The 10,394-nt window shown below is 42.7% G+C and overlaps 1 protein-coding gene across 2 annotated transcripts in view; it reads left to right on the top strand.

The window, feature by feature from the left end:
• The first annotated feature begins 10,008 nt into the window (after positions 1-10,008).
• LOC101976678 (uncharacterized) overlaps positions 10,009-10,394 on the top strand; it is a 40,694-nt gene continuing 40,308 nt past the window's right edge. Inside the window, exon 1 of one of the 2 annotated variants that reach the window (XM_078027910.1) lies at positions 10,009-10,380. In XM_078027910.1, coding sequence (XP_077884036.1) covers positions 10,113-10,380 — 268 coding nt within the window. In that variant the 5' untranslated portion in view covers positions 10,009-10,112. The remainder of the gene's footprint in view (positions 10,381-10,394) is intronic. The other variant, XM_078027911.1, reaches the window with a different exon arrangement.

The following is a 10,394-nucleotide window of genomic DNA, read 5'->3' as shown; positions in this document are numbered from 1 at the left end:
GGGTTGGCTCTAAACAGGTCATCCACATAATGCAAAAGGAATCCTTTATCCAGATGTAACCCTCACAGCAGACACTTATGTTAGACACTTATTATAATATATAAGAATATAGAAGAGATTTTAGATACCTGACATGACGCAGTCTGGAAGTACTGGATGTATTATTTTCATATTGAAGTCTTGTCACTCAAAAGCAAACCATAATTAGAATTTTTTAATGGAATGCAAACAATTCATCTCTTCAATGTAGTGCTTTGAACCACCATAGTTACCTGGCCCTGCAATTAGCAGAGTGTATGAATTAGAACCTGTGGGCTGAATATTATAAACAATGTTAGTTTTATCAACAAGACCCTTATTGCACAAATTAGTATTCATCAGTGTGAGGTTTTGTTTTTGTTTTGAACTAGCAGGGCTTGAGTGTTGCAGCAAAGCCAATTCCATCCTGTTAAAGAATTTGTCTACAAGAGGCTGGATCCCTATCAGCACTTCTGTTAAGGGGGTACTGTTTCTTCCAGGGCAGGTGACCTCCTCCTTAAACAGCATTGTATTGGTGATGACATTGATCCTCCTCCTCATTGTCCCTTTGGCCCACACAGCCTTACTCACTTTTTATCTGAACTCCAGAAGAGCTGGCTGTTTCCTTTCCTGGATGGCAAGAGCAGAGACTGAATCAGTGCATATTCTGGTGGCACTTGCAAGTGGAGTTATGACTTATTTGGGTGATGAGTTCACCTGAGAACTTAATTTACACAGCAGATCTCAACCAGGAGCTGCAATGGACAACCTGACATGTACAAAAGCTCTGCCTTACTCTTCATTTCCCTGGTAGCATTCTAGGAGTTGGAGCATAGGGTCTGGTTGAGACTGATTGGTCCTGTTATGCTCGAATTCGGGACCCCCAAAGACCACCAGAGACCGACCCAAGATCGATGTAAGCAGCAAAGAGGTGTTTATTGCGAGCTAGTTCGGTCCTCCACTCACACACAGCAACTGGTGACACTGAGAGGCCCTGAGCCCAGGGTTTGCAGCAGTTTTATACATTCTTTGGAGAGGGCAGGGACTTCACATACATCATAGCAAATCATCACACACCACGGGAAAATCAAATAACAACTCTAAAACATGATTAGCACATTCACTGGCGGGAACAAGTTGGGTAGGGGTGATTGGTCAGTAAAAAAGGGGTATTCATTTGAACTGATTGGTTTAAGCCAAGAGGGGTGTACGTGCTGAACTACATGGTTTCCCAACATGTTATCAACCACCATAAACTACTGGGAGGGTCATCTGGCATCCCAGGTATTTCCCTGTCTCATGCTGATTGGTGGCTGCTAGGGGGCTGCTATGGATCCCCACCTAGCCTGACTGAGTGGGGACACCTGGCGCAGCAGATCTCTCCTGTTATTTGTAGATGAACAACTTAGCAGGGTGGGAATGTGCTTAGGAGTGCTCTGTGGGTTTTTCTAAGGACAAAGGTGATGTCCCTTCCTTGGACAGGCTTTGCTCTGAGATAGAGGCTGGTTTTTCATTCCCTGTTATTATCATAATGTCATCAACTTCAGAAGAGTCCCCACTGTCAATTGTACCCTGCTGGGCCTATTCTTACTGTGGGCATGTTTTAAATGGAGGGAGGCCCTGCCTATGCTGTCTTTAGGTTCCCTTGATGACCTCTTTGTGGGGGCGGCCAACACAACACAAGCTGGGTTTAGTGTCTGTTCTTCCAGGCATTATCTTAAAGACACTATCAATTGGCTTTGAGGGGTTTATGTCAGTTTGCCCCCTCCACCCTTCAAAGCTTTTTCTCTATGTCCAATGAAGATCACACTGACCATACAGAATTGTTTATGTTTTTGGTCAATGGACCTTTATTTAATTTATTTACATACATTGCTGAGAATAAAGCCCAGCCCAGTGCCTCACACATGCTAGGCTAGCTCTCCACCACTGAGGCACGACCACAGCCTCAAGATTTTTTTTTTTTAATACCAGGGATCGAGCCCATGGTCCCTTAACCACTTAACCATTTTTAAGTTTTATTTTTGACACAGAGTCTCCCTATGTTTAAAGCCTCAATAAACTGCTTAGGGTCTTTCTTGTTAATCTGGCTGAGACTGCCCTCAAACTTTCAATCCTCTTGCTTCGCCCTCCTAAGTCCCTGGGATTACAAGTGTGCACAACCAAACCTAGTCCATACAGAGATGTTTAGAAGCCTCTTTTTGCAGAAAACAGGAGGGCCTGGGATGTAGGATATCTGGACCCCAATCCTGTAACATGATTCAATGAGGTCCACGATGAGAATCACAAGTTTATTACATATTTTTTGGTAATGTTTTTTGTTAATTTCTGTTTGAAATCCCACTTAAAAGTAATCTAGACCATATTATTTATCCTTTCATTATTGATACATATTCGAATGGTTTCCAGATTGTACATAATGTTGCTTGAACATTCTTTCACATGGTGAACACAGGTCAGCATTTCCACTGGGTGTATGTCTTAGAGCAGGATCTCTGAGCATCAGCTACAGTCTACTTCCATCTCAAGAGAGGCCACCTCGGAAGTTTTGGAAGTGGTTGTACCCATTTGCATGCACAGCAGCGTGCAAGATTCCAGTTGCTCTATATTCTTACAACTCTCATCAGTGGTTTTAAGCCATTGCATATTTGTATCATAATGTGGTCTTTCTTTTAAATGAGCTAAACCTCCAGCCCTGTATTGCAGTTTTAATTTAATATAATTATTAATGGTGTGGAGCAGCTTCTCATATACATGGGGGTAATTTTGTGTTGTTCTGTGAAATGGCTGATCAGATACTTGTCAGATACTTGATCAGATACTTGTCCATTCCCCCAACCCTCAATCATCTCTTCTTATTCACAGCAGGAGGAGTCTGGATGTGGGGTAAATGCATAGGGATTGCCCTAAGGCCAAGACCTTTGTGCTTGTGCAAAAGTGTATGGTGCTGTAAGAAACCTGGGTATTCCAAAACTCACGTCCATCAAGCAAAAGCCATGTGAGAAGGCTGGTAAACCTGCACGTGCCTGCCTGGCCCAAGTTGGCACATCAAGCAGTATTTATGGAGCCCAAAACTATGTCCTCATTCAGTATGTAGATATGCTGGTTCACTTCAAACCCCTCATTGTATTAACAGAAACTGAGGCCCAGACATGAAAAGGGACTGGTCTAGAAACAGGGCAACAGCTTTCGGTAGGGTGCTGTTCCCTCCCATAATGTTTATTTTGGAATGATATCACCTGTCATCCTGGAAATATATTCCTCATGTTGTGTTGACCTTGTTTTTTCATTGAGAATACACTGTACTTCTTCACATGAGCAATTTTCCACTCTTTACTCACCTATGAGTAAGGAGTGTGTACACACATACACACATGTGCATGTACACATATGTGTGTGTACATAACACATGTACAACTTCTAAGGTTGGCACCCTGATGTTGGGGACAGAGAGGGAGAAGACAATAAGGGATTAACTAGTGGGAAAATTCAGCTTGTAGGTATGCCATCCATGGGGCAGTGACATCTAAAAGATTTTTAGGGATCTAAGGAAGACAGGGTAGGATTTTATATTCTTTCTATCTAAAACTAAGATAAGTCCATCTACCCTGTGTAAAAAAGAACAAGAGAAGATAGAGCTTCGGTTTCTTCCCATATGAGCTGGGTGTTTTAACTGGATGATTTTTTCTTAGAATGTGTTGACCTTGTTTTTTCATTGAGAATACACTGCACTCTGATTTTTTAAAAATATTTATTTTTTAGCCCCTGCACTCTGATTTTATGGGGAAATCAAGACTAAGTTCCCTGTAAGTCCTTCAGAGTAATGTGAGTTTCTTGAAAGAGAAATATTTATTACTGGACCCCCTCCATGTTGAGAGTAAATTGATGTTGTTCTTAAGCTACGCAGCCTAGGGGACTGTGTTGCAGTGAACTGTATTTTCTGGTAGAGAAGCAGCATCCCTTCGATTCTATTGCACATTATTGTTAAGAATCGAGTCACTAACTGCCTAGTGCTGGGACCCACTGTGTGTGCTGGGCCACACATCCATCTAATTCTAAACATAGCAAGATAACAGGGCAGGGTTTATTGTCAGAAGATAATTGAATGTGAGCTTCATTTGATTTCAACAAGTATCTTGCTGATGCAGAATGCAGTGAGTCCCAGAGGAGGAGGACCTGCACAAGATCAGCTAGAACTCAGACCTCTAGAGGTTAGTCTCTGGTGTTTCTCACTTGTCATGAGCCATCCATGAGCTGCATGTGGACTTTGTTGGCATTGCAGCTGAGTGGATAGGAACATCTGGTGTCTGGGAACGTCCAGTGGACATTTCCTCTGTGTAGGACTGCCTAGAGACATTGTGCAGTTCCTATTCCACTCTGCCATATCCCACACAGCACCGGAGATGGGTGTGACCTGACAAGATGCCAATCAACCTGCTGATTGCAAGACATCATGAAGCAAGACTTTACCTTGGCAACTTTATCCCTGCCTCTGATTCACCCCCTTAAATAAACCTCTGGGAGCCATTTTCTTTGTCTAGCTCCAGCACCTGTGTGAACTAAAGCTATCAGCAGTTCCACTTTTGAAAATAGTCTTTTGTTCTTTACTAATTGTTCTAGACTTTAATTTCTCAGGTGGATTACAACCTCCTCAGCTGGAAGAAGAACCCCCAACAAGATACTGGCCATCACCTCATATTCACCCATTGTGATTCTCACCTCTCCAAGTTTCAGGATTTTCTATGGTTGACACCAAATTGTGAATTGAAAGGGTTTATTTTATTTATGCTTTGTGATCTCCCCAGGAAGTAGATGCCAATGTGATCCCCATTGTGTGTTGGGGGAAAGCCTGAAAAATCATGATCACTTCTCTAGGATCACAGGAATGATTGTAAATAAAATGTAAATTCTGAAGCCAAATCTGTCCACTAAGGCCCTTGGCTGCATTTATGACTGCCCAAAGGGGTTGAAAGGCCATCTGTGTTTGCATACTTTTATACAGTTGAGAAGATTAAAAAGTCAGTACCCCAAAGAGTACTTGGGGAGTCCTAATTATTGGAAGAGGTTGACTGAACTAAATTGTGAAGAAGTGACCTCAAGCTTTTGGCATTAGAACCCAACAGAACTTAGAACTCTTTTAACTAGACACACATTCTAGACACAGTCCCTTATCCAGCTCCCATGAAGGAAGATGCTCAAGAGAGCAAGCTGTTTTCTTCATGTGTCCAAAACTTCCAAGGTTGTAGCCACAAAAATGTCCAGAATGGGAGCATTTGTAGATGTTGACAAGGCCAAACATCAGACCCTATGGCCATCGATCAGGAAGCACCCACAGATAAAAGAGGGTGGGCCAGAGAGACCAATCCAGAAAAACCCCTTCTGTGGTTACACCTGAGAAGTCCTTGTCCTTCCCCTTGTGTGTGTGTGTGTGTGTGTGTGTGTGTGTGTGTGTGTGTGTGTGTGTGTATGTGTGGGGGAGAGGGGAATTGCAGGGGACCTGCAATGACAGGAGGAGATTACCAGATGCTGGAACTCTAGTGGTCTTTCATATTACTACCACTGGGCATGGCTGGCCAGGGTGGATATTTAGGCATTGGATAGTAATTTTTCTACTCAGGTATTTATACAGGGTTCTTATTCTGGTGTTACCCCTAGATGGAGGTCTATATGTATATTTGTAAATTCCTGATCTGGGAATAGAATTTTTCAATGGAAGTGTTTCCTCTGGGGCCAGCCAGAGTCATCAGTGTTATATGTTGTACTGAATGTCAGGTGATCTGTTTGCACAGTGCCACGCAGATCATCAGGGAGCCATTTTTAACTGTGTCTACTTGAGAAAAGATCAAGTGCACCACATAACCAACAATAATAACTTTGGACTGAGGTTAGATGACCCCTCTGGAGAAGGGTTTCCACAGGGAGGTACTTGGAGATGGCCAGGATAGGGCAAGTTACAATACTCAGGTATGAGGACTTCTCTATATTCTGTTTGAGCACTTTACCACTTAAATGACCTGCATTTTCATTCCAAAACGAATCTGGACTGTATTTACTACCCCTGGCAGTAGAGTAGGTAAAAATTTCCAGATCATACACTTGTAGAAATAACAAAGAAAGCATTTGGCATCATTTTCAATTTGTACTGGGCATTGGGTATTTTTTAAATTTTATTTTACTGTTACTAGTTTTTGCTTCAGTTTCTGGCCCCAGGTAGCTCATGTAGCGGATGACTCCACTATGCTTCTAGTCCTTCTATAAGACCTAAAAGCTAGTAACCTTACCAGGAAAGTGTTTCCACGAGGAGGACTGAGGGTTACACCAACAAAGGGGGTCAAACTCTGCTGCATGGTTTTTGGAACTGTGATGTATCACAAATCACATTACTATGTTCCCACCAGGTAAGGAGCTGATTCTTCACCTGCCTTCAGAATACTCCAGTAAGAAAAGCCATTTCTTGCAGCAGTTCAGCCTTTCATTGCTTGAGGAAGGTGATGTGATCCATTTGCATCTTCAGTCAGCCGTGCTGCAGGGACAGTATGTGTGTCCTAGTGGGCTGCCTCCATTTCATAAGGCTGCCATAAGACACTGCCACAATGGTGGGTTTAAGGACAGTAATTACTTTGGTCTTAATTCCAGAGGCTACTCATCAATGTGCTTGCTGGAATGATTTTCTTTTTTTTAATATTAATTTTTTTTAGTTGTAGTTGGACACAATACTTTTATTACTTATTTATTTATTTGAAAAAATTATTTTGTTTATTTATTTTTATGTGGTGCTGAGGGTCGAACCCAGGACCTCGCACAGCTAGGCGAGCACTCTACCGCTGAGCCACAACCCCAGCCCCTACTTTTATTTTTTATCTGCTGCTTAAAGTCGAACCAAGGCCTTGAATATGCTAGGCGAGCACTCTACTACTGAGCTACAACCCCAGACCTGGAATAATTTCTTTTGAGACCCACTCTGACATATATCACCATCTTCTGTCTCTACATTTGCACAACATTATTTCTATGCTCCTTTGTGTCCTTATTGTCACTTCTTATAAGTGGGACAAATGGATTTAATTAGATTAGGCCCCACACCAAATAACTAGATAAACATTGATTATGTCTTTAAGAATCATATGTGCAAACAGTCACAGTCTGAGGCACTGGGTGGTTAGAACATCAACATGAGATTTAGGGAGGGGACACAATTCACCTGAAAACGTAAACTGGTTTCCTAATGAGGGTAGAATCTGAAGAAAGGGAATACTGAGTGAAAGAATATGCACATGTAACATTGCAGTTACAGGCAGAGCTATAGGCAGAGCATGGTCCCATTGAAGCTGCAGCTCTTACATTGCCACCAGAAATCTCTGACTGTACCTGCTTCTCTGCAGGCAGAAATCCCTGGGCTTTGGCCTCCTTTTTACTTTTGGCCAATCTCTTGTCCATGTGGCAAATAAAATCACACTGTTCCATTCATTTCCAATTTCCCAGCTGATCAGCTTGAGTCATCTTTCAGTTAATTCTCAGTCATTTAGGTTTGTTCTTCCCCGAGTCAGATTCTGGACCCTGTAATGTACTCTGTTGCACCTGTAGTCTCCAAGCATCTGCTGCTAGGAGGAACCTGGGGTGACAGCTCTGTCTCTGAAGACCTCCCATAACATAAAAGGACAAGCAACTGTGCCTCTTAAGACAAAGGTTCTCCTGGAATGTTTTCTCTAGGTGCTCCTAAATATGGAGGAGAGAGGTTTTCTCCCTACAGGAGCAGGTTTGAAGGAATTTCATACAGTCCTGTCTGGGCAGTTCCCAATTGGGATGCATACTGCCAAGAAGCCATTTGACATGTAGAAGCCTACGTTTTTCCCTGTATTGGGGATGTTTTTGGAGGACTCAGTCGGATGAAGATCCTCATGGAGGCTATAAAACACATATGTGCTGTGGCTCCACGGACAAAACCCTGGAAGACACCTTGCAGATAATAATTGTTTCACCACTATCTGCCACTCATACTAGTTTTCTTTTGCAAGTTTACTATAACCTTTTCTTCATAGGGACTAATGCCATCCACACACCCAAATACAACATGTTGAATCTTCCTGGTCTGAACTCCAGATTCCTATATCAGATGATTCATGGCACTGCCAATAATCACAGGTCCCCTTGCCCTCCTCTGATTCTATGCCTACAATAAAGAAGTTTTTTTTTCTCCTGCATTTCTGTATAGCCCATGTCCATCTGTGTTTGAAATCATAGGACTTGGTAGTCTTTTACATCCCTCTAGAGCAGCCTGTTCCATAATTCATAAACCTACCACATTTTCAAAATCAGCCTATATTTTTATTTGCAAAGGGGAGTTGAGATTAATTCTAGCTGGTATTTGCCCTTGATGTAAACTGAACCAAGGTTCCCTGGATCCTGGAATTGGAGTCTCATGATGACTCAGTATATAAGAAGGTTCCATTTGTGCTATAATGTGTAACACATAGTACTGTGTTCCATATACATATAATCACAAGTGCTGTTTTTTTTTTTTTAAATATTTGTTACTTTCCAAGTTTTTTGAGAATAAGCAATGTTGCATGTGTCCTTTGGTCTGGTGGAGGGGTTTTGGCTTTGGAATAAGGTACAGCTCATGCTAAGTCCCAGTCCAGCTGCTAATTAGCCATGGCGCTTTGGCCACAGCATGAAACAGACATCATAGCCTGGCCATTAGGTCTAGGGCCAAATTGTCAAATAAGAAGTATTCATTTCATGTTTGAAACAATAGAGTCAAGTCTGTGAACAGATCTGAAGACATGTGTCCCCCACCTCCTAGGACCCCATTTTCCTTTGTTTGCTTTCTGATAGCTGCAATAGGAATGGACCTGTGGCCACCTTCCAGTGGGAGAGAGTGACCTACTATGGACACTTCCCTGTCCTCACTCAGGGCACTGTCTCCTGGTAGGTTGGGTCAGAGGAGAATTATTAATAAGAAACTGTGTCCCTCATCTCTGTCATAAAAAACAGGTAACCAGGCTCTTCACATTTCAGAGGACAGGGCACCTATAGCTGTCAAATCTTGAATGTGTTTGCTACAAAATGAGATATGCTGGAGGCTTTAAGTCCAATGAGTTTGGGGATATACTTCCTAAACTACATATGCTTCATTGATGATTTCATATGGGTCACACTGATGCAGGACAGATGAGGTCTGAGTCTCAAGGAATTTGCACAACGCAGATTGATTAGCTTTAGTGGTCCAGAGGAACTAAGGCTGGATAATCTCTGATCCAGGGTTGATAAATCCTTTGAGATTCATCTTCAGTGAGTGTTTACATAACAGTGGGTGGTTACATAGCAGAGTCTTTGTCCCAAATTTTTGGGACAGACAGGTTTTTCCAAGGAAAACAAATAATAACGTTTTTACAGCAAGCTCTCTTGAGACAGAGCCTGTTACAACAGTCTGCAAACCTGGCATTTACAAGAAAGATGAAGCTTCAAACCATAGTGAGCTCTCTGAAAGAAAAAAAAAGAAGACGAAATCCTGCTACCATTCTTTTGGGGTTACATTAGCACAACGATAATAATCTGGATAATATTCAGGATATATTGGTTTATGTCATTACAATCAATTTCACCTGTTTTAATTTTTTAATGTGAATATTAGGAAAATTTAAATGACCCTTGTGATTCACATAGGATTTTCATTGGCCATTGCTGCCTTAGGGGATTGCTTCCCAGGCTAATCTGCAGACTCACAGGGTGAGAGAGCAGGAAAGTTAAGTGAAATTGCAAAGTGATTGTCATCATATTATTATATTATTTCCAGTGAATACAATGCAGACATATAATTCATAAGGTGAAGTCACCTTGTATGCGAGGTTCATCGCACACGTCCTCTGGCGCTGCTAGATCACTCTTTTTTTTTTGTTTGTTTATTTGAGGAAATGTTTGAGAGGTGGGAGGGAAAGGGAGAGAGAAGGGAAATAGATCACTCTTTTAAGAGGAAACTTTGCCTTCGATTAGCTGTAGTCTGAGGCCCTCTTGTTCAATTCACAGACCTCAGGAGGAAAGTAAAAGCTGCCGCCGGGAACCTGTCATTCTGGCCTCACTGATTCCTAGGTTGGATGTCATCTACTGTCACTCAGAAAGAAGGCTCTCTGGGCTCAGCCTGCGGGGCGGGTCTGCAGCCCTGTGCAGTGGAGAGAGCACTCGGGGAGAACCGTCCAATCCCGGCACAGCCAGGGCTGCTTCCGCGTCTGGCCGTGCCCTTTCCTTCTGAGCCGCCCTTCTCGCGATTTCGGCTTCCGTCGTCAGCCCTGGGGTCCCGCTGGCTTTGCCCTGCAGGTGCTGAAGATCCCTGTTGGCCGCCTGGCTCCCGAGCGCCTGGAAATGGTGAGTGGGGCGGG

This window comes from Ictidomys tridecemlineatus, chromosome 12 (genome assembly GCF_052094955.1).
Source record: "Ictidomys tridecemlineatus isolate mIctTri1 chromosome 12, mIctTri1.hap1, whole genome shotgun sequence".
In the NCBI taxonomy this organism is placed as follows: Eukaryota; Metazoa; Chordata; class Mammalia; order Rodentia; family Sciuridae; genus Ictidomys; species Ictidomys tridecemlineatus.
The sequence above is the reverse complement of the archived record's forward strand: the minus strand, read 5'-3'. Positions and strand labels throughout refer to the sequence as shown.